Genomic DNA, 25,747 nt, shown 5'->3' with positions numbered 1-25,747 from the left:
CTCAACTTGCATGCCAGTAAATCAAATGTTGTGCAATCTACTGGCAAGGCAGGTACAGGCATGCAAGTTAGCGTATACACATGATAGTAGCTGGCATGTGCAAGGAGCTGGCATGCAAGTGTGCCAGCTACAGGCATGTGTATTCCCGGCTATAGATACTAAGGACGGGTTGTTTCGGAGAATTTGAACAATTCATCAAATTTCAAAGTTAATTTTCTGTTCTGAGAAATATATTTTCAAGTTCTGTTTTTATTTCAGTTCTGTCAAGCAACTAGCCTATAATGATATAATGACAGAACTTGAATAGGACTTTCACACAGCCCGAAAATGAACGTTGAAATTTGATGAATTGTTCAAATTCTCCAAAACAACCCGTCCTAAGTAATGGAGGAATTAGTTACATCTCCAGCATCGTATATAATATTACAACCATCGCATTGCTCCATGTTAACTTATCTTTAACGTGAATGTGGCTTACTATTCTGAAATATGAGAGCTAATTTAATACAAATGTGATTAAAATATACATTTAATTACTGTTCGCTTTTTAAGGTAATATACAATACAGGGTGTTCGGGGGGTAAAGTTCTCTAACTTTGGGAGGTGATTCTTCGTGATGTTTGGAGTAAAGAGTAGTGGATTCATGGAAACCGCATGTAAACTATAACACAAGACCAGAAGTTTGATGTTTGCAATGTTCTACAAAATCGAATCTTTTAAAACAAATTCAAAAAGAGAACCGCACTAATATAACAAAATGTAGGTACACTTTGCATTCAGGGCGCGTTGCGTGCATTTCCATTAATTTATTTCACAGTAGTTTAATAACAACATTTTTAACAGTTATGTAAATCTACTACTAAATAAATACAATGTTAAAAGTAAGTCTGTGGTGAAAACACGCACTGAATAGAGATGTTATTTTAATTAAGTCTTAATAAATTCACATTAGATCAAGACACACTACATTAACCAGTTTAGATTATAACAATCAAGTTTTTGAGGCCAGACACTGGTTAAATCAAGTACATTAAATTATCATATTTTACTTTGCGAATAAAGTTTTAAAAAATTACGCTACGGACGGCAAGTGACGTTGCATACAAATTCAACACTGAATGACGCGGGCCGGTAGATTTGGCAACAAAGGAAAAAAATAATGCCGGCCGCACACGGCGGACCTTACACTTAAATACCACTAAAAGTTGGAAATTAGAAAAAAGTTTTTTTTTACTTATACTATCTTTTAGAATAACATCCCGAAGTTAGTTCACTTTACCCCCGGACACCTGTATATACAGGGTGTAACGGCACGTACCCGACAAACTTAAACCAGCTATTCCTTAGCATATTTGGAGTAAAAAATCTTATGTGCACTTTGCTGTCCGGTAACGTTTTAAAAAAAAAAATTACTATTCATATTTTCACCACATGTCACCACTGTTTTATCCTTTGTCAAAGTTTGAAAACCCATCTGGCAATATTTTATTCGAATTCCGTTGAATAATGTACGTGTGTACCTATATTGGCGCTCTTTTACAATCACAACGAAATGGCACGGCACCATTCGTCTCATTTTTAACTATTATTATTAAAGTAGCTGGTTAAAGTTTGTCGGGTTAGTGCCGATACACCCTGTATATTCTTTCTATCTATACGTGCAGGTATGTGGGATGATTCGGTAAAGGTTGCAGGTTTAATTCTTCCATTGGCATGCAAGTAATATTGATATGCACAGTTAACATGTTTGAACTCATGCTCCTGTCGGAACTATCAGCTCGTAAATCAGTACGTGAGGCAATGTTGAGTAATAATGTTATGGTGTTGTGTAAATGAGAAGTTTATCGTGTCTTCTGTTACACTAGCTTTTTAGCTAAAAATAAGCACCTACTGCCGGCTTTCAACTCTCCGGCTAATTTGTGTAAGTGTTATTTTGTTTACCTTCTATTAATCATATAAATTCACATTCTGTATGACTTCCCCCTTTTTCTCATACTGTGACTATAATTATTTATATACTATACTTTTATTCATGTATTCGTTATGTTATTTATTTATTTAACGCCGAGAGGGATTTTAAATATAGGTAGTACAATTTTAATGACAGACAGTTTTCAAACATGAGAAAGAAATAATAAAAATAAAATTACATTAAAAAATAATATATGCAAGAAACAAAATTAAAAATAACAAGAACATAAATTAAAAAATACAGCGATTTGACTGGTTTAAAAAAATATAACTTCCATTTAGGAATAGTGTTGAAATGAGTCTTTTACGTTATCGTTTATATTAAATATATCGACATCACAAATATTGCAACAATACTGGAACCAACGCAGAACAAAATTCAATAATCTATCGCTTGCACAGATTAGGCAATGAATATTCCAACATCGATCACGCTGATTGTCTATTATCATATAAAAGATGCATAAAACAAAAATTGTCGAATAATACCATACCATCATAATGTTTATGTACTTCAAATTAAAAACTACTAGTGCTCGATAGGTAGAAGCTGATATCAGTGCATTATATATCATAGACATCATAGGTACTATGTAAAACTTTATCGGACTGTCAAGCAGTGTCGCACATTATTATTAAACACGCGATTCTCCCATTTATTACTTTTGATTCCTTTTCATATTATAATAGTATATATTTTATTCTTTTCATTTTCTAATAGTATATACCTTTCTAAAAAATTTTATTTTATTTTTTACAAACTCTTATTGCCTTTCAGACATTTTATAAGCACTTCATTCTTGCTTATACTACTTTATTGTATATTATTACATATAATTTCTTACTTTGACTTAATACTATACTACAGATTGCTACTTATATTTTATTTATATCTCTTTTTTTCATACTTTTAACCTTACTACTATTTACTGATTATACCGTTATACTTACATTTATATTGTTGCATTCCTTATGTTGCTGTACTATTCTCTGTAATTTAGTATGTGAATGGCACATGTTGTGCCGTATATGTGAAAATAAATAAATAAATCACCTAAGTATTGGTTTCCCATAGTACCTACACCCACATTTTTATAATTAGGTATGTAAGTTCACATTCATATCGTAGTATAAGTAAATATACCGCACAGAGTTTTGGCGACCGGGCGGAAAGACTGAAGAGACACGAGGCTGGCCGAATGAAGCGTAGTCCCGTTTTTGCGCAAGACTATCGTCCCGTCTTCCACACAGAGTCAGTTTTACCCCCTAGGCGTGCCAAAAACTGTTTCACATCAAACTTTGTTGAAGATACCTTTTCTGTGCAAGACTTCAATCATTGTAAAAGCCTACTTAGTACTAGAACTAACTAAATGTAGGAGTTTTGTAGAACTAAGCGCTCAAATGTAAACAGGCTTCTCTTGTATTTTCATTCAGAACGTATGTAAACAGCATAACTACCAAAGTTCTAGTGTTGTTAATTCAGCTTAACTCTGATAATTCGTTCGATGAAATAAAATTATTGTACTTATCGATCCAGAATATGAAGCACGCGCAAAATTCACATGAAAATGTATGTATGTTTATATTCATCCGCCGGAATATTCCTCGTCACGATGGCGTACTCACGGCTCGATTTCATACGGGAAGTATTATAATTGCACTTGAGAAATGTCCCCTAGACACCCGAGTGCAGTCACATGTTCCCCGCATTCTTGGTTTATTATATCGCCCGCTTCCCCCGGGCGCTAAGCAGTAAGCAGACTGTACAGCGAGCTTAGAGCACCACACTGCCTGGCACTGCTTCGTCTCGGGGAGAGATCGATAGGATGCCAGCGAGACGCATAGTCATCTGCGATGTAAAGCAAAAAAACACCACGGCTTGAATTGCAAAATACTCTCGGCGGCGAACAACACTTCTGTACCATACTCATTTATTCTGCACAGGATTCGTGGTTAATTCAACTGGATGTTTGTATATTTTAAAAATAAAATATGAACATATAAGGCCCTGGACAGAGCAATTAGTGCGACTTTGTAGGAATGACATTGAAGACAGTGGTGAGGGGAAATTGTCTGGCAGCCATCTTCTACGACAATGTTATTAATTGATTTGTATGGAAAGCGGTATAAAATTCATCATTACTATATTGTTAATGCAATTATTTTGGCTTATGATTTTTTGGGTATTGTTGTAACAGGGAGTGGGACAAGTCGTTAAAAAAATTAAGTAAATAATGGCGTTTTTCATACATCTTCCCCATCGCCTCCCCGGCTTCAAATTGTTCTCGAATAGCTCCGTCCAGGGACATTTAGGTTCATGGATAAAATTGAGTATAACTGACTGATAAATATTGAAGTATTGATGACTAAAATTAATATAACTATAAAACTATTGATGTAGATTAACTTTGGTTCTACTTTAAAAATATATTTTTAATTTCGAATTACCGTATGGGACTCTATAACTTACCTTTTATAGCGCCGACCATTAAATGTGTGTTGAGTGGGTTGTGATAGTATAAAGATGTAGTTGGATAATTAATATTTATTGAAAGTACGGTACACTACAACACGAATTTTTATCAGAAGGATTTTATGAGGAGCTAAGAACTGTCAACTGCCAAGTCGGACGTGAGAAACAGGAATGGCCGCCGCTGACCAAAACTGCCGAGAGCTCCGTTTTCGGGTGGCGATCCATAAAAATGTGTTTCCATATAAAAATTATCATTTGAAGTTATTTGCCAGTTCTTAGCTCCACAACCGGAATTAGTGGACTATGCCATCCCTATTTTGGTAAATATTTTGAATCTGCGGCAAGTGGGGCAAAGAGAGGAGAGGTGCGAATGGAAGGTTTTAAAAATACTTGTCACTAAACACAACTTGCCATTTCAACGATGTTTAATCTGTAATTATGTTAATAACTTACTCCAGCGCTCTAAAGGTGATTTTGGATAAAAACGGCGCTATACAAATCATAAAAATATTATTATATTTATTTGTAAAGAATGGCGATAGAAACACTATTTTTATTTGTTCGAGTAAATATAAATTTAACTCACTCGATAAAACAATCTGCATGAAAAGGTTACAGCGGGCGCTAACGAATTCATTGGTAACTCATCTATGATAAAAGTTTCGAGGCGTGACTTTAACAAAATAGTCGGATCGTGTGCCCCAGAATTGAATTAATCCGAACACATTGAATTAAATACAATATGCGCAATCGGCTCGGGGTGCCTCGCAAATTGCAAACAAGTTCGTTTAGCGGGCGGGAACAAAGGGCGGGCATTGCATTACGTGTTCGTCGGCAACCCGGCGGGATTAGCGACGTTTGAAAAACTGCTCTACCAACAGCACCAACGGAGGCGAACAATTTAATTTGATGTCACGTGTGACGCAGACATTGGAGCATATCGCGGATCACTGATCACTGATCAGTACACCGCTGAAATATTAGCCGAGATATCTGCCTGGTACCTGCCCGGAGTGCAGCCGTTCCTCGTTCCTGATGCACGCGAACACGTCGGCACTTTAGAATTATAGCCTTAGTCGAATGCTTTATTTGGTCTGCCCATGCCCAAAGGTATCTTTTAAAATACCTACTATACCTAAAACGTTTTTCATGAATAAGAAATCTAAAGGTGCGGCTGTGACAATATTCGCTGCCATTTGCAGTTTTTACTAATTAAATTCATCCTCTAATTTTGGTTAGTCCGCCATTTTGATATTTATTTATTTATTAATAATCAATGCCATGATAGGCTTTTACATGATTTTTTTCATTTTCGTGATTTAGTGCGTGATACAGTGAACAAAATAAAACAAAACGTTTTTAAGGTTTAGTTTTTTTAAACTAAAAAAAAAAAAAAAAAAATTCACGTCCGTCTTAACTCTTATTTTTTTAGTCAAATATTAGTTTGGCCGAATTTACTAAAAAAAATAAAAAATGGTTTTCCGCTAAAAAAACATCAATAATGCATTTTTTGTAATATTAGCACTCTAGTATACCCAAAAGCCACTAGCCGCCATTGCTGGAAACACCACTAAAGATATAAGCTGATAGAAATGCTTTGCCGATATGCCCGACGTAAGGTCAAATCCGCATAGATATATAAGAAAATAGAAAGAAAACGGCAGTTAAATTGCAAATAAAAAATAATAGGTATAATATCTAATAATATTGCTTCTCCATAATAAATATGCAAGTGTGTTATACTACGCGAGAAAGTGATACAGAAAACTAAAAGAGAAGAACAAGTTTTTACATAAAATATTAGCAATGAATTAGCTTGACCTTGAAAACAAACATACAAGGCCGCAAAAACTCTGGAAAAGTGCTCTGAAATTTCAAGGTCAACCCATTTTCAGCTCACAATGGAATTACTCAGTTTTGAAATATCCATTAAACTGTAAAAATAATAAAGAATTTGTTTCATATTTTTCAAACTGTTCGTTAAGAAAAACGCTTTCAAATAAAGATTTTTTAAAACTCGGGGTATCCCAAAACCTCCTAGATCTCACGGCCGGGGACACTGAATCAATTCAGCCTCCTAACTTATATGAGAACCTACAAAATATGCATTTTTATTTATTTTTAAAAATTAAGTAAAACATTTAAAAATGTGTTGATAAATAAGAATAAATTGAATTAAAACATTTTTTTGCAGAATCTCATACAAGTTAGGAGGCTGCTTTGAATGAGTGTCCCGGCCTTGTGATCTAGGAGGTTTTGGGTAACCGGGTAGTCTAGTCACTATTAGTTTTACATAATTAGGATAAATATAATATTTACATTTAGACGCATACAACTAACTATATCACACAATAACTAAGTTTGAGTTTTCAAGTATCCTCATGTTTATAAGTTCATAGATCAGAAAGTTAGTGTTCAATAGGTACTTAATAGGTCACATGTGAATTCAAAAGCCAAGCGAAAACAGCATAAGGGAGACATAACTTTTCCAGCGCGATGCGATAAACAAGGTTGCCATTGAAAGGCATCTAACAAGTGGTTCAAATGCTTTATGTCTTTGGCGCAGAGGAGGTAATATTAATAGTTTTGTTTGCGACTTCCATTCCTTCGCTTTCCTAGCAACACGTCACTAGACTACCTGTTGCGATGTACGGGGCATATTTATTCCCAATTAGTTGAGTCGAGTTCTATCTCCGAGTCCACCCCAGCTAATGGAATAATGGAGTAGAGAATGCGAATAAATTCATGCTGCGGGTTCGGAGCTGAAGTTAACTGGAACCGGTTCTGGACTGAACTCGGCCTCCCTACCAACTTGTACCTTCTCCTGGCGCACACCGCCCGACCATACTCGTAACCCGTAGTTCTTTCCGCGTTCTCTTGAGTACAATGGTCGGACATCGTATCGCTTTTCATCTAACATAATTATTCTCATTTTATCTCGGTGTTATCATCACTGAATTATGCTTCTCACTACATGTGTAATTACACGCGGTATTAAGTACCATTAAAATTAATACCTATATTTAAATGCTTTATTGTTGTGATTACGTTACTGGTAACAAAGTTTATTCCAGTTATTCATAAATGTAATAATGTTTGTTGTTTTGTTGCCACAATGTAGTCCAACTGAAACGTTATAATATAATAATGCCAATTTACACGTTGGGTTTGTTGTTGGTCGCTGGCGTTTGCCGCTTGCCGCACAATATTATTAATTATTTTAGTTACCTCTCTAAATGAAATGTATTAATATTTAAACTTGATTTCGAATTATATTGGATTAACTTGACTGATAGATTGTCAATCGATTACAATTCATTTGAAGAGCGGCGTAATAATAAACGATTGATGTCAAAATTTGTTAAGGATCTCCTCTATTTTCACATTGGATTCGAAGCCAGTGAACTTCAGAATGAAGTATTTTCTCTAGTTCATTGGAATAATTCTATCATAAAGATTATAAGTAAAAAGGTGAAATTTTAGATTTTTTTCTATCTCTGGCACAATATCTTCACGTGTTATAAAAATAAATAAAAATCTCAAAAATATGTTTTAATTAAAAAAAGACATTCGTTACTTAATCACCCAATAGAAGTAGTCACAGTTTATAAATTTGAAATTGCCCTCCAGAAAAATTGTTGTTTTTGACTTGTAACTCTTAGCATGAAAGAATTATTGTCGTAAGTTTTAAAAAGTTGTTGAATTGTTTACTTTTATTAAATAATAATTATTGAACAAATTTATTTAGTTTTTTATATGCCGAAGGGCGCTTTGCATAAGTTATTTTCAAATGTGTTCTAAATATAAATGTGTTTTTATTGGTAGCAAAATTAGAGTACCTACATAATTATTTTTTTCATTGCGGTTGAAATCAAAGCTTAACTCCTAAATTCAAATATGTGGACCATTGCGCCACGGAGACCGTCAACTAGCAATTCCCCTCACCTCTTTATCCACCCGCCGCCCCACCGGAGGCTATAATTTACTATTGGTCTCGTATTGCCACTGCATCACACAGCCATTCTGTCCTGTGGTGAATTTCCCTGCTGCTGCGTTGAATTTATTTTGGTCGGCAATTTCCGTGCAAACATACGCCCTGCTTAACACATCATTTGCTGTGTTGAACATGACTAATCTAAAAACATGATATCTATCTATACTGATGATTGATTTGCCACGTACAAATCAATTACATTTATTCATATTTTAGGATAAATTTAATTGGTATTTAAATTTGTTATGATTATTAATACGATTGTGATCGCGAAAATGATCAATTACTGAGCACTTACCCATACCAATGTATATCACGAGATTTTCATTCTGAGAATAGCTAAGTTTTAGTAGGGAACAGAAAAACTACCTTTTGCGTGGCAATTATTCTCACTACCGTATAATTTTTCAATGCTCTTCCGACTTTTCACCCTTTCAGGCCTGAATTAAAACTGATAGTGGTAGAAAAATTCTTTTAAAAGTTATGATTCCTTGGAACAGTTATAAAAATAAATAAAAAGTACAGTGTAGTATGTAGCAAAAGTTATGAAAATTACGGTAAATGAAATGAAAACAAAAAATACGACACTTTCTGAGGAAGATAACAATTATCGGTACAGTTATTTGATTTTTTGTAAGCTTTTTTCAATACTTTAGAAGTTATTACTACTTTAATTTGAAATGACTTTTGGTCTCAGAGATCGTGTTTAAGATAATATGACATCATGGTATACAAATAATATAACTTTAAAAAAATATACCTTAAAAAATTAGATTAAAATAAAATGTAGATGGAAAATTTGGTCGAGATTAAACGTAAAAATGGCTACCGCCTGGACGAGTAGCTAGAATCAAATAGAAAAATAGCTATAAAATTCAAAAATGCCAACAGTTGGAAAATGAAAAACGTCAATTTTTATTCGCTTTAGATATGAAGGAAAAAATCGGAAATCTATGTGTTTTCAAAAATACCTGCGGTACGAAAGGGTTAGATATTATAATTTTATGGTTCCATGATAAATCAACACATGGACAACTCAACACACCTTTAAAAAGTGATATAAACTCATTAGAAATGATGAAATTTTTTTAAAACCTAACCTAACCTATTTAACCCAGTTAATAAAGTTTTTGTTTCATCACTTTCCATGACTTTATAAAACTTTTTAAAGATGTGATGAATTATCATTTATGATGATTTATCCGGTCACCTAATTTTATAACCTATACGACGCATCGATAAACGTTACTATGTTTATAAAAGTCGGCTTTGATTTTTCTATTTTATAAATTCTATAATGCTCATTAATAAACATGATTTTCTTTGTTATTTTATTTAATACCGCACAATTATTTTTGTACTTCACTGGCCAATAATCAAATCAACTTTTTAATAAGCATTTTTTTGTTATTTCACACGCTAATAAATGCTAATTTCGCTTGCTAAAAAATACTACAAGTGAATAAATATGTTTTTATCGAATTTCCCGTTTCACACGCGCGGTCGACGAGAATTCCCGGTTAATAGAATTATTATTTTTACTCCCATATTCTCGGGATAAAGAACCCGTATAATGCGAAAGTGGTTTCAATGAAACACGTACGCTCCACATACTGCATCATAACTCTGAGGTCTGAGAGGAACCTCATTTTTTATTGTGCGGTCGTAAATAGTAATTTATAGACGGCAACATGCCATTCATACCGACATACTACGTTCCGCCGGGCTTCGAGATAACCCTTGGCAAATGTGGAACGACCCGCTTTTCCATGGTTGGTATAAAAAGTTGCTCGCCGTCGGGTTACAATTTCGACTATGAAACGGGCAAATAAAGTGTAGTTAGGTGCATTGTAAAAAGCAAGTATCGCTACAGATAAGAAATCGTGGCTCTGTAATTTATGGATTTGATTGGGTTGGGGGTAAATAAGTATTTGGTTTTTATCTCGGACCGATGGTAATATTAATTCGTTACATTTTGTAAAATTATGTTTTTCTTTGTGACGAATAAACCAACCAACCTCCTATCTGTGTGATATTATATGATATTGTTAAAGGCGTATCGCTGATAAACTCCGTTGTAACCTCTACCTCTCTCTCTCTCTAAATAATTTATTGGAGAAATTATGTAAACGCTGATTTATTTGCAACAGTATTATTATTTGTACGCTCATTTGTTGTATTTCAAATCACTATTATTTATGTACTCTTTGAATGCGGTTATTTATTTTATTATTCGTAGTAACGTTCAATAATATTGTAAATACTGTTTCAGCAGTAATCTATTGTGCGGAAGAGATACCGCCGTATCTTTTATTCAGAGCTCTGCTAAAATTGTTACCTACGATCGATTGTTCTGTTGCCTTTATTGCAATTATACATTGCCGTAACAGCTGGCTTCTCAATATATTTACTATAATATTTGTATCAATATCAACATGGATATCCATACTATACGTTAGGTTGAAGAACATTATTATTTATGCTCGCTATCGTGGAATTATGGTATTGCTTTTTCTTGTACTATATTTGTGGTTTGTCCTATCGGAAGTTAACTATCAGCATGGCAATATTCATCCTACAGGCAGCAGCCCGGAATAACTCAGTGGGGCCGAACTCGTACCGGTTATTTGGGATTTTGAATCCATGAAGGGCAGCGTCTTTCTCTACTGCGTGTTTCATTCGTTTTTCTCTGGAACGTCTTGTATTTGTACTTGTCACTCCTCATGATGTGACCTGCATTTTGAAGTTTTTTTCTTCTTATTTTAATGTCTTGTACCTACCCGCAAATTGTACTTAGGTCAGTTCTAAATCAGATACGTCTACATAAAAAACTAATGTTTCAGTTTTCCGTGGTCTGGCTGAAAATACATGATGTTTTTTTTAATTAACTTTGCCCATAGTCACTGTCGTTTTTCACCATTACACAACCCCCGTGACAGTGTACCGCTGCGATTTGGGCTGCAGTGTCTACATCTTGGATAACTGTGGTTTTTTGGTCGATCAATCACCCTTACAACCCGAGCTAAGCCCGTTACGCAAGAACCAGATCGGCCGAAGAGTGGACCCGATAATAAACCCAAAACTCAACGGACCGGTTCACTGTCCGGGGACCTTATTTGTGTGTTGCACCGCGGACACCTGAAACTATATCCGTTATCTTCTGTTTTTATAATATCTCGAGTTGAATACTAAAATGACTGATAAAAACACGCTTTAACAGTTTTTCATCTATTCGGTTAGTGGTGTCGAAGATCAATGTTTTTTAATTTTTTGTTTTGTTTTAGTTTTAATAGTTTTTAGACTAATAACATGATACGTTAATACTATGAATCTCATCTATGCATTTATTAGTTACTAGCAGTTACTACCTAGCTTATCCTTATTTCATTTTATTTTTTCATAGAAGACGTCCCCGGCGTCGCGCGGGCTCTACGCAGAGTTTTTCGAAATCAAAAATGTAGACAGCAATAAATTTTCCTCTTATTTTGATCTTCAAAGGTGCAAAATTTCATGAAGATGTGTCAAAATTCTGCTTTAATGAGGGTATTAAATTGGGTAGGGAAAGGGGTGGTTTTTAACATCGCATGTAGATAATGACCTTCCTCTTGTTTTGAATGCCAAGTGTGCAAAATTTCATCATTCTCCGAATACAACTAGATTTTTATAAAAAAACTAAATCATCCATAGACATTCTTCTTTATGTATTGTATGTAATACGTAGATTGAAAAATTTGCTTTTTGTTTTATATTTCGACATTTAAATTGATGTTTCGAAACTTATGATGAATTCAATTATTTTCATTATTTCGCCAAAGTTCGAGAATTTTTAATTGAAAATTGGGATGGAGTTTCTTTTTCAGAGTTGAGATATGAAGCCTTCTAGGCAATCCATAAAGTTAGAAGTTCATTATGATAGTGTATTGATGAATCAAATTAACGTCTATAGTGAACAGTCCTTTTTATCCTAATTCCGATAACACGACACCACCGTGCGCTCGAGAATATGGCCTGCGGCTGACTGAGAGACTGAAGCAATCCGCACGAAGGACGGAGCGACCGAGCCGCGAGCGTCGAGCACAAAACACTGAACACATCGCACGTCGGCCCATATCTCGTTGGGCCTCGCTGGGCCGGGCGGCGCGGGAGTGAATGCACTCTAGGGCGATCCTCCCCCCCTGCCCGCGCCGCGCCGACACCCTCGCCCGCAAGGCAGATTCCCACGGCGGGATCAATATACACAAAACCCGGACTTTGACACGACCACGTTCCCGATATTCAGCCATATTCTCTGCACTATTTAAATTGATAGGCCGCAGAATTGGGGGACAAAAAGATCGTGATGTTTTTGTTAACTCCAGAAACACAGTAGATACGATACACATCTAAAAACAGCAGATTCAATAAAACCATCGTTAGGTACTGGGCAATAGAATGCAGATAATATTAGTTAGAAAGCAAGAAAAGAGTATTCCAAGGCTCGAATCTCTCTCCACTTTTATTTATAGGTTTACCAAATAATAATTTGAAATAAGTCTATTACATAGTTTCGTTTAAAAAAAAGTAACTAGTTTTAAGAAAAATAAATGGAAGTTTCGGTATGGTCAAAATCACCCCTATGTAAGCCTATATAAGTTGATTTAGCCTAGAGAAACTAACAATAATCTGCAATGCAAATATATATATATCCGGTCAAATAACCTGTATGGTAGCCGGTACGAGCTGGATCTCAGGTACATTGATGGGATGCTGCTTTGAGTGCTTAATGAGGTTGCAGTAGTATATTAATATGTACACGTCGTGACACCAGTGAATTTATTATTATTATTTTTAACGGGTTTTTGGTACAAAGAGTAGCAAAATGGACTGTCTTCACAGTGCGACTTGTGGGTTGTTAACAAGATAACGCAAGGTTTATGATGTTCCTTTTTGAAATGTTAAACATTTCCACAATTAGTAATTTTAAAAAGCAGTTATTTAAGTAGTTACCTACCTACCAAAAGAAAAATTGAACATAGAAAAAATCAAGGCTTTTTGATGAATTGACAAGGGTAATGAATTGTTTTCATCGTGCCAGATCTCAACTCTCGAAAGGGGGGCGTTGGTACGACCAGGTTTCTGCTTTATAATCAAGATAATTTGAACGAACTCGTTAAAATACTTTCATTCTAAGTGAAAAATCGTGAGGTCCCACCCTAAAGATCTTAAAGTAAACTTTGCATAATAAAGGCTTTTTAACATCCTGACAGCTGAAATTGTGTAACCAATCTGAACCCCTTTCAGAAACCAACCTCAGTAAGCTTTTAGTATAATCGTTAAATTTAATGGATATTTTCATTGTTCTGTCATTTTTATACATGTTGTGATTTATGTATACGATTGTTAACTTTTCATTATTCATATTTACACCTTTGCGTAATGTTGGACTCATCTCCTGTTACACACCCAATGAATTTCTCTTTGATTGATTAATTTTGTGGTTCGATTGCAAGTGCCGGTTACGCGTTCGCGTTGCATATTTAGGGAACCTGTTATTTCATTCGCGGCCATTGAATATTATTAGGTAGTAATAATTTCCCATCCACTGGCGGATATTCCAATAACCGCATCAATTCGATAATCCGGCATTCGTGATTTCGGAATCCTCTGCGGCATTAAAATGATGTTAACAATTTGCATTTAAATTATTGAATTACAAAACAACACGCTTTCATAACAGAATAAGTAGCACTCGATGGCCCTATCAAATATTTACATTGTTTATTCTGGGTGTTTGTGTAGTACGAATCTTCATAACCTGACAACATTCAACACAACAAACTATTTTACTTATATTTTAATTTTGCCCTCTGTAATGTGATTGTGATTTATAGAGATGTTATTAAATACCTAAATAAATAAATATGATCCACGTCACAGAAATGTTATACCATGCTTTTTTATGTTGTAAAATATGGACTTTGGACTTGACCGATATTGATCATCTATTTAAAAACAATGTTTTCTCAACTGTTATAAGAAAATCAGTTATCTGAAGCAGCTAAAACTATCTAACGATTAGGTCTAGCGTCATGAATTTTTGCACAGTTTTTCTGTCCAAAATTTCTAGATCAATGCAGTTCTTATTAGCCATCTATGTCATTTACATCACGGAGCTTCGAGATATCTATTAATTTGATTTGAAAATTAGATAATACTTATTTTTTGTGCAATTTTTTTTTAATTTTCGTTTAGAAAACATAAAGGTGGTAAAGCCCTTTTTTATAGCCGCATTTTGCGAGAAGAAGCCAAATTAATACGTATCCAGTAACATCCTCGAAACCTTTGGTATTAATACATTTATCTTTCCTCTTAGTGCTGTAAATACAACATCCAAATTGAAATTCAAACGTTCCGGGAAAGTGTTGGCTATACAAACGGCATTATTATTTATTTCACGGAATCCAATCAGAGATTTCCGCAATAGATTTATTGCCAGTTAACGAGTTAACCGACAACTGCTACAATTGCTCTTTGGCTGCTTTTCCTTTTGATGTTTGATTTCTTTGACAAGTCTATCCGCAGCTCCGAGAACACGATCCGTTAGATTTATTGTGTTTAGTAGAATGAATCAACACAACATGAATACACTGATGATAATAATAATAATATATGGAAAATACCTACTTATAATGAATTTATATAGCGCAGTATTCTTATGGTTTACCTCTAGTGGTTCATAATTTATATTATTCCAGTTAGGCTCTCCCTCGTGCTAAAATACAATTGGCAATAATAATATCTTATTTTTGTAATTTTGATGCCTTTAATAATTCGCTTTGGAATTACATTTTGATGTGACTTTTTTTATGTATTAAAATAACTTCGTGGACTGGTCCACCAGTCTGAAGATCCCGTTATAAGGTGACACCGGTCCTGTCATAAATAACAAAAAAATTAAAAGTTATAAAGGTGTTTTAATCCTTAAAAAGTCACATCAAATATCAATAACAGATTTTTTAAATTAAATGTCACATTTACGGCGCTTTACGAAGCTAGAAATTCATTTTAAAGTTTTGTTAATATGAACTCAAAAATATTTTTAATAGTGTGTATAACGGTCTAGCTATAAACTATATTACCTAGAGCTGAATATAAGGTTTCAAGTTTCAACTATATTGTCTATTTATGGATACGACTTTCTGAAGGAGCAGTATCTCGAAATAGTATAAAACAACGTCTGTACTATTACAACCAAAGATATTAGAAGAACGAGATATGCTATGTTGGCCGCCGGACCGTAGCCGGAGTACTACCTAATTAGGGTACTTTGAACGGTATCGGGACGTGTACGCACAGAAATCTGTTCTATGTATTAGTGCGGATACCTTAGCGTAAGCGAAGGTGTGCAGTAGTATTGGTGAACAAAACCGGCGACACTCGGCAAAACAATTCCACTCAGTACGAACTGCTCATAGCACATCTCGTTCTTCTAATATCTTTGATTACAACAGTTTTATATCTTCTAAACTACGCAACGGATTTTGATATGATTTTCATTATCATTTAGAGAATTTTATGTATATAAATATAAGTATGAAGGTTTATGTATATAATAAATGCATACTTTATTTATAGAAAGTAGAGAAAATCCGATATTTTGTAATCAATTCGTAAGAATATATTTTTGGGCGCTTACATTGCTAACGCTGGCTGAACCTTATGAGATACATCATAATAATGTAGTACGGAATTATATATCTTAAAAAAGCCTCACAAACTCAAAACTTTACCCCAAAACATTTATAAATCCCCGAGCAACGCTGGGTACACGTCAGCTAGTCTTGTGATAAATAATTTCATAATGTATCATGTATACTTGAGATCAGTAAATATATGTACATTAGTTGATGAGCGAAAATTTTGGATACACAAGACTTGTTCAAGATATCCAACGGAAGCACAGATTTATTTATTTATTTTATTTTTTATTAATACCCCAAACTAGGCAAATGCCCGTATTATGGTGGTAATAAATAAGAAAATATAATAAAGAAATCATAAGAAAATATAAAAAACATATAAAATAAAATATAAACACAATTATACAATGTTGTCCATATATCGTTATACAAATGGTAAAACAAAAACAAAAATAATAAATATATATGCGATAATATGGATCAAGTCGGAATGAATTCACTTAATGGTCTTTCTTCAGTCAGACAATAATTTCATTCAGTAAGCTTTCCTTCAATCTTAGGATTCCATGTTTGGCTTTTGTTTTGTTTTTGCTAATCTCCGTAAGTTCTTTGGTTCTGAACCCAAAGGTCACGGTTCAAATTGCGGCGTGAATAAAATCATTTAAAAATGTACGGGTTTGTTTCACCCGTATGATCTAAATAAATTTGTTTCGTAATCAGATCTGAATAACCAGTAATTCCCAAGCTTGCTCTTCTTCCCTTCCCCAACATCCTATAGCCTCACAATATTCTTCCAGAAACAAGAATGCCATAGTTCTACTGTCTCCGGTCAGATGGAATTCTCGTGCGGTATCACATTAAAGAGCTACAAGTCAGAATGGAAGCAATATCCCATAGACAGAATGTTCCGTGCAGAACACTAGAGCATTTAGTTTTATTTCATAATCTAAGTAACGACGGTGCAAGTCAATGTAGTTTTTACAACACAGTGGGATGCGCCCGAAGACTTATTTCATGGGTTTTTTTCACTGGCGCGGCGAGTTTCCGTCGAGTCGAGGAATTTCATTTCATTAGTCACGTACAATACAAGTGGGGAGAAGAATTTCATACAAGTTACTCTTTATCAACTTATTTACGAGCGGCGCGGCGGCGATAAGAGGTGCCGCGGCGACTAGCAGCGAGCTACGGCCCTGCCACTGAGAACTCCTTCAGCTACATCTCTTTCTGTTACATTCCTCGATTGCGAGACAGAGGGAGAGACTACAAGGGGTCTATCAGCGGCACGCCTTTAGCAGCTAGCAGCGCCCGAGTGCTTTTATAGTTTTTCTTTAAAGGGTTCTTGGAAATCTTGTTCGGGTAATATTTAAGGCATGACGAAAATATTAAAACGGACGAAATTCGTCTCGTACGATCAAAGTTTCGCAATTCCGCAGTGAATCTCTCGGCAAACTTTAATTAGCATTTAAATATTAACTATCCTCTGCACTTTGATTACTTTTTTAATGTCAACATTCATTTACGTTTATGTAATTACTTTCATCCTAGAAATCAAGCCACAGCTTCAAAAGGGTGTAGATTTTTTTTTCATTCCGAATAGCTGTGGGCGTTTGATCACGGAATTCAATTGGTTTCATTCATAACGTATTTTGTATAAGTATCTCAGTGCTACTACAAAACTATTTACTACAAAAACTACAGTATTTGGTACCTGCAGTAAATGGTGTGCATTGTTATGAAGTGCGAACGAATTACTGTAAATAATTATTTATGCGGGTTGGTTTAGTGTTAAAATGAAGTGAGTGAGTGTTAGAAATTAAATTAATTAACAGTAATACAATGCGCATTAAATTCGTTATAAATTTTTATAATTCGTTGCACGTCAACCTCATTCACTCATCGTATTTTAAACTAACTTGACATTATGCAAGTACAGAAGTAATTGGACAGTATTAGGTGGGGCAGTGGGGGTGAGGGAGGGAGGAGTCAAAATAAGGAAACATGGTCAGATAATTTTCTTACTTTCATTTCCAACAACTTTCATTTAAATATATAAATTTACACTAGAACAACTTAAACTTTTTACACTTAAACTTAAAATCTTTACTAAAGTGTACATTGTAAAATAAATCTTTTCTAAAACAAAATAGTCAACGAATAAATTTTAACTTTATAAACTATGGTAAATATGTTCGTCACGCAAGGTTCACAATAGTTCACATTATTTTCACATTGTTTGCAACTCACGACTAAATAATTCATATAAAAAGCAAAAGCTCTTCGTTAAACTGGCGCAAAATTCTCCCCCATTCACAAGTTGGTAGTGAGTAATTCGACAAATCTTACATTTTTTCGTAAGTTTCTCACCATGGCTTTGTACGAGTCCTAGTACCTACGGCCATCGGAAGGGGCCGACATTCCGATAAAATTCCGTGAGGACTCCGGCCCCTCGTGTCCGGGCGACGCCGCGACGCGACGCGGGTTGCTTGATTGCTGGTGGGTCGCGAGTCGCGAGTTCGGGTTACTTGCTCGGTCTCCTGTTCGGTTGCTTGCTCGGCTGTCCCGCCCGACAGGTTTTATATTGTAATGCGCAAACAATGTTATGAACTTTGAGCCCCGCTACCGCAAGTCTAGCCGTCGGATATTTATGAACACCCTGTTTTAGGTTGTTCTTTTCCCCGCTGAGAGACGATAATGTGGCGGGTAAGCGATTCACACAACGCTATAGAGAATACAGATTATATTTGAGTATGTATTTGGTCCTTGGAAAAATAATATGTTTTCCATTTTATGTTAACCACCTTTATATGTTTCTATTGAACGTGTTCTTACCTTGGTAGGATTATCCACAATGTTTACAAATCGCTTTGTTTGGAATAGAAAATCTCTCAGAATCTTGTTAGGAAACAGATGGAATCATGTGGAAGAATTGTACAATGTTTTTTTAAATATTTACTAGCTAGATATTTTTTCACTCAGAACTCGCAGATGGTGAGTTCTGACATCATGAAATTTTTCACAGCTGTCTAGAATTTCAAGGTCAATTAAGTAAAATTCAGCTCGCCACAATAATTCAATAAAATACTACTGAAATTCTCTTTTTTCAATATTTTTATTTAGTTACAAATAGTTAAAAACACATTTTTAAATCAAATATGATTTAAGATTTTCACGGCCAGAAGTATTTTTGCTATTTGTTTTTGGGGTGTTATGCCGTGTTGCGCTAACTCCTAATGGACACTGTAACGTTGTCCGAAACGTTGGCTACAGAAGGAGTTAGCGCAACACGGCATAACACCCCAAAAACAGATAGCAAAAACATTTTTTAATCGAGTATAAATCTTTAGAATTACTTGCATGTACAATTTATTTCTATTACATTTGGCTGAATATTACACTACATCTAAAACTTTTTCTTTATAGCATTTAGACATAACCCAAGAAAAGCTGCAAGGCTTTTAGTTTCTTTAACATCCGTCGGCCGTAATCCTTTAAAATAGAGATTATTTTGGGTACCGGTAATTTTTTTTTCGGAAGTCTAAAAATCCACAGCTTCTCGTGGGGTAGCCGTGTATTTTGAAATTATAATTTACATTCTTAAACATGTACTTCGGGAGCATCTTATTTTTAAGCTTAAATACAAATATTAAGGTATTGTAAAGTATACGCTGTCTCACACTTAACATACCCAATTGTTTCTGCATGTTAATTGTCTTAGAATAACTACTACAACTCAAAACTGCTCCCGTGCCGCAATTCTGGCGATGCCGGGTTTGACTACTAGATAAAAAAAAAATATATATAAAAAAGTATTACGACGCTCTATTAAAATTTTAAACTATTAATATCTGTAAGAAGAGCCTTTCCATTCTCATATCACTCAAAAGCTTTATTGTACGCCGATGAAAATATTTTTTCTACTGACGTGCACCTATGACTGTACCTGCATACAAGAAGATATAAATATTTATTGTACACATAACCTTTAAAAAATGTTATAAAATGCGGCATCATCAGCGTCACCCGAAATAAAAACATTTATTTTAATTATACCCTTATGATAACCGCACAATACTGACGTAAAAATAAAAATAAAATAAAATAATAAATAAAATTTAAAAAAAGCATAAAAATGACGGAGGCCAGGGATTTGGAAGTAGTGTTAGACACGAAATTACTTTTTGACCGCCATATCGAATCCATGCTTGCAAAAGCTTCCAAGGTACTTCGCATTGCCCTCAGAACTTGCAAATATTAAAAAGTAAATACCACGATAATGCTGTACTTTGCGTACATACGCAGTTGTTTGGAGTAAGGCTCCCAAGTCTGGAATCCCGGGTACATAACACACATAGAAAGGATCGAGTAAGCGCAAAATCTTTTTTTACGATACCTTAATTTTCGATGCTGGATCAGCCGCGTTTTTTAGGATTTTGTCGCTGAAAGTCACATAAATTCCGCTGACGTATGTATTATTTTTACAAAAATAGGCCCAAATAACGATAGAATGCCCGGAACTACTTAAAAAATCAATTAAGTGTGTCCATCACATAAATCGATAAAACCACACATTAAACCTAATGGTACGTATTATACATTTGCGAACCGAGCCACGAATTGCAGGAAAGGAACGAAGCAACAGTAAGCGGCGTTTCGCGCCATTCGCGGTTGATTCGTTCCTTTCCCATAAGTTGAGATTCAGTTCGGCAGTCGGTTCGCGTATGTATACGTAGCATAGCGCTTACTCAAAACAAAACACATTTATAAATTTTTAACACTTCATACAGTGAATTCGACTTATTAAATTAAATAAATAAATTTCACACAATAAATTATTACTCAACATAGACCCATCCCCCCAGGCTAGTGCAACTCTTTTATCTTTATAAAATTAAGATGCATCAGTGAAAACCTCTTATTGGTTTTATATTTATTTATTTATTAATCTTAAGTTAGCTCACATCTTCGTGTGTGCTAATAGTTTTATAAACATATAAACATGTACATTGTTTGGCAAACATAATCTTTGTTTTATTGCATGTTTCAGTATATTATGTTATAACAGTTTATTTTCCAAAATAAAATAAAACTTAAAAATATATATTTAAACATACATTTATAAATCTAATATGGTGTTGATTTTCATCGGCTACAAGGCTAATTAAATAAATGCAATACAATGTTACCTCGGAATTTTGAATTAATATACTACAAATAGATGTATATTATATTCAAATTTAGAATTAATTTTTTATAAATTTAAATATATTTTACATAAAATGAACAAGTCTGTAAAGTTGGCGTACCTAGTGAAAATCGAGTTTGCAGTTAATATAATAAGCTTTGAAGCTATTATAACCATTTCGCTTTAAATCCTTTGTCTCTCGGAACGTTGTGTAAAGTATTCATATTAATTATCGCTATCTCGGAATTATTAATTTCACTTAAGGGGAAACATCCGCCCACCGCTATCTTCTCGCGCGTTGCGAAAGGTTAAAACGTGACGTATCGGGGGGTCCGAGAACGACTCTCGACCGACGGTTTAATAGATTTACTACTAAACTAAACTTATTTTATTCTTATCGAATTAGTTCATATCTCAGTCTTCACGAACCAAAATTAAGAAATGATTCGGATCTACCGGATCTGCCCTGATGATGGACACTGCAACGCTGTCCGAAACGTCGGCTAAAGAAGGAGTTAGCGCAACACGGCATAACACCCCAAAAACAAACAACAAAAATTAAGAAATGATGTTTAATTTTAAAATTGATATGATTTTTACACTTTTTTAAGTACCTAGGTACTTTCATTTTTCACTTTCATACATTTTCAGACCTCTACATCTAACGATACCTACATTTCTTTGGAATACTTATTATCTTAAATACTATCTTGTGACAGTTCTGACTTGTTCAAATTACTTGTTGAAATTACCAATGTCGAGATTCGAGATATAATATTACTCAGATCTAAACTAAAAACTTACCTTTTTAAGCTGTTGTAACCCTTAAATTAAATATACCAATCCTAAGAGAAAGTCCAGTTATATTCAATTTTTCAATTAAGTCCTAAATCCTGTATCTAAATTTCGCCAATAATCAATTAGATAATGTTAATTAAGTGTTAATCTCAAGTGACCTACCAGGTAAGTATTGTACTGTATATTTTCTCCATAAATAGATAAGTAATAACACTGTAGAAATGTATTATAAGTTTGTACAGCGCCCTTGAGGTGTTTTTGCACAAAAACGGCGCTATAAAAGTCATCCAGGTATTATTATTATTATTATTAGGTGACGTGTACCCGGCGTTGCCCGGAGACGTTTCTCTACTTTCTATAAATATAATATGCATGTGTTATATATATATATTATATATATATAAATATAAATAAAACTTCCGTAAGAAATTCTCTAGATGATAGTTAAAACCCTATCAAAATCCGTTGCGTAGTTCAGAAGAACTAAGCGCACAAAAACTATGTTGTTATAGTTTATTCTGTTTTATTAATGTATCTTTTCTTTTCCAGGTAACAATTTTGGAATCACTTCTTGACCCTGTAAAGAAAAACCAACATACCGTGAGTTCATTTTCATAACTACTATAATTTTAATGATGCATAGTAGTTATTAATACTAGTTATCTGTATAAAGCTTTGTTCTCATTTAACGCCGGAACCCCCCAGTCACTTCCCTGACAGCTGTCAAAACTGGATTGACACTACTGATAATTTGTTCCAGCTGTTAAATTATACACCGCAGTAGTTTATACTTGTGGGCCATGTTCGATATATCGTTAATTCGCAACCGGTAGTTGCTTGATCAGTTATATCTGTATCTTTTGCAAAAGGTCTATTTTAATTGCTTATTATAACTGCATCTTTGTAAAACAATTAATTGACGTTATAGTTCTTAACGCTATCTTACAGTTTTTAATCCTTATTGTTTTAAAGCCTTTTTCAGGGCAATGCTTCTTCAATAAAATAGAAGAAAAACAACAGTTTTAAATTTTTGAGACAAGGATGGCTTTAAACGCATACAAAGCCGTGAATTCGAATTTAATTTATATTTTTTGTGCATTTTATAAAGTAATTGCTTTAATACGGAACATTACCTGAAAATGTCTTAGTTAATAACATAATACTTATTTTATTATTTAAATTGATAAACATTTGGGCAAATTTCTCAATTGTTAATAAATCAAATGAATCTTGTATCCATACTACCTACTGACTGGCTGGTATATGGTAATTAACTTTTGTGTAAATTTCTCAATTGTTAATTAACAATCTTGTATCACACTAGCCACTGACTCGACCGGCTGATCTATGGTAATTAACTTTTTTGAAGTGTTTGTCTTTATATACTTAATAGTTAATTTTATCACTAACATATGTACTTATTGTATATTACGTATACAAATTTTAACCTCCTTGAAATCACCAACAAGATAGTAACATTGTGTTTAGTTTATTCAATCAACTTCATCGTATCCCCGTAATCAACATTTCTTATAATTCTCTGTTTCTGGTCCGGTAATCAGTAAATTATTTTTAGTGCTGTATCATTCTGTGTTGAGTTACCGCCAAAAGTTCTAAGCGACCAGTGCTCACGTCCCGTGCGGTAACAATCTATCGGGGTCGCTCGCATCCTCGGTAACCCGTGCGTATTCACCGGCTAATGGGGGTGCACGCGGAGGTACAACACCTCACCTTTGATTTTAATTTATGCTGTTTTCCCACGCGAAGTGCGGAAACGGTCGCCACTTCCCCGCACGTGTGATGTGCGCCACAATACGGCATTACAGTGCGATACAATTATAGTAGTGTTATGGTATTATTAATTAGTTTTTTATTTAACCTGTATTTGAATGTGAGAGGTCAATCTAACGTGATATTTGTTCAACACCGATAATAAGCCACGGTGTGATTTGTTATTGCATTAATGAAATAATGTAAATAAACAGCAAAGTAAGTGATATGTCTTTGTGTTTTGTCTAGATCACACTACATTTTTCCAAGCTCTTGAAGAATGATCGGAATTATTTCTAAATCAGAAGATAAAGAAGCCTACAGATTTTTCCACTCCCGACATAAGCATGGCATAGTCAAATTCACCCTCAAAACGACTTCCTGTGGATATTGAAAATAACTTTTTCATTTCGATTTTCAGATATATTTCCCCTTGGCAAATGGAATACAATTAATCTAAAAGTGAACATCCTTTTTTCTGCCTTTTCCCAGTGAGAATAATAAGTACACATAGCTTCTCCTTAAGGCGATGCACTACGTCGTGTAATATTTTAAATTGAGCCGCTATCAATAACAATCCTTATGTAGATGGCGATAAAGTTTAAACTCCCGCTTTACACCATCCGCCTGTTTTGATTTATGCAAGAAAAAAACATGGCCAAAAAGTGCCTTTTATTTTATTTTGTGGATGTTCAGGCATAAATATTTTTTTTTTCGATCATATTATAAATAACTTAATTTGCCACATTATACAATAAAATCATAGCCGAAAATGGGTTCGTAAGTAGGAGATTTTGAACTTTAAAGCAGTTTTCATAGGCCTTATACATTATTTTTTCTGGGCTTATAAAAAGACTTATCTAAAAAATACTCTATTGTTTCAAAGGCCAATGTGTATTCTACTCGCAGTATTTAATTATAGCATCTAAAACATTTCTAGGCGACCAAATTTTAAAACCAAAAACTCATGATTTTGCATTACTGCGTATGGCATCGCCTTAATGTAATGTTATGACTACGTCCAGGAATGATGAGTTATATTAAACTTTACTCGATTTAGTCGCTCCTGAGAATAGTGTCACAGCACATGACTTACTAGTCGCATCAGCTGCATAATTGTATTGTGCACAGGGCCGTAGATTGTAGATTGCCAGCTATAAGTGTCAACCAACCGGCATCAGCAGTCAGCTTCGCGCTCTGAGTGCGACCGCGAGCGTCGTTCTACTAATAACGCGGCGCTTAATTGTGATATAATGTCACGACCGGTGATGCCAAACATAAACACATTTATGACGGCTAACGAGGTGGAAGACGGTCGTGTAAACATTTCGATGTCTCAGCTACTAACTTGTCACGAAATAACACAAACACTTCTTAATACATTAAGTCGATAATGTTGATTAAACAGAATGGATACTTTTTCTCACGCTCCGCCGTGACAGGCGATGGCATGCCGCCAGCATTTTTACGTCGTCGGTCGTGTCGTGGACGGATTTGTTCCTTGACTTCTGTTTAGAAATGTTTTGTGTTTATGTTGTTGTCGCTGTCGGCCGTTCATTCAGTCGGGATTGTGAATGAGCGACGAGACATTCGCGTGAATTCGGCAGCACGTGATGCCGTGTTCTTCACCTCGGTGGGTAGCAAATGACAGCGGTGATATACTGTACGCTAGGCTGGTCACAAATAACTCTGAAAATGAACCCACATCAGTCGCTTGGCCATTGTGTATAATATTAGCTCCATTTTTTTTATTTTATTTTTGTTTATTGCAGAAACAAACAGTACATAATTACATAGATGACAATAGTTACAAAGTTATAAAAGTTAGTATAATAATTGGTACCAATGACATGTCGCTGATATATATACATAGGAGGTAT

At 34.6% G+C, this 25,747-nt stretch overlaps 1 protein-coding gene across 2 annotated transcripts in view; it reads left to right on the top strand.

Moving 5' to 3' along the window:
* LOC149420347 (uncharacterized) overlaps nt 1-25,747 on the top strand; it is a 486,416-nt gene that overhangs the window by 37,757 nt on the left and 422,912 nt on the right. The window contains exon 2 of one of the 2 annotated variants that reach the window (XM_089636628.1): nt 22,647-22,697. The exons of the other annotated variant lie outside the window; for it this stretch is intronic. Within the exon in view, the coding sequence (XP_089492754.1) occupies nt 22,647-22,697 (51 nt within the window). The remainder of the gene's footprint in view (nt 1-22,646; nt 22,698-25,747) is intronic. 2 annotated transcript variants of the gene reach the window in all.

Source organism: Hesperophylax consimilis, chromosome 10, assembly GCF_061612785.1.
Source record: "Hesperophylax consimilis isolate HC1 chromosome 10, BYU_Hcon_1.0, whole genome shotgun sequence".
Lineage (NCBI taxonomy): Eukaryota > Metazoa > Arthropoda > Insecta > Trichoptera > Limnephilidae > Hesperophylax > Hesperophylax consimilis.
Note: the sequence above shows the minus strand (reverse complement) of the source record. Positions and strands in the feature narration are given on the sequence as shown.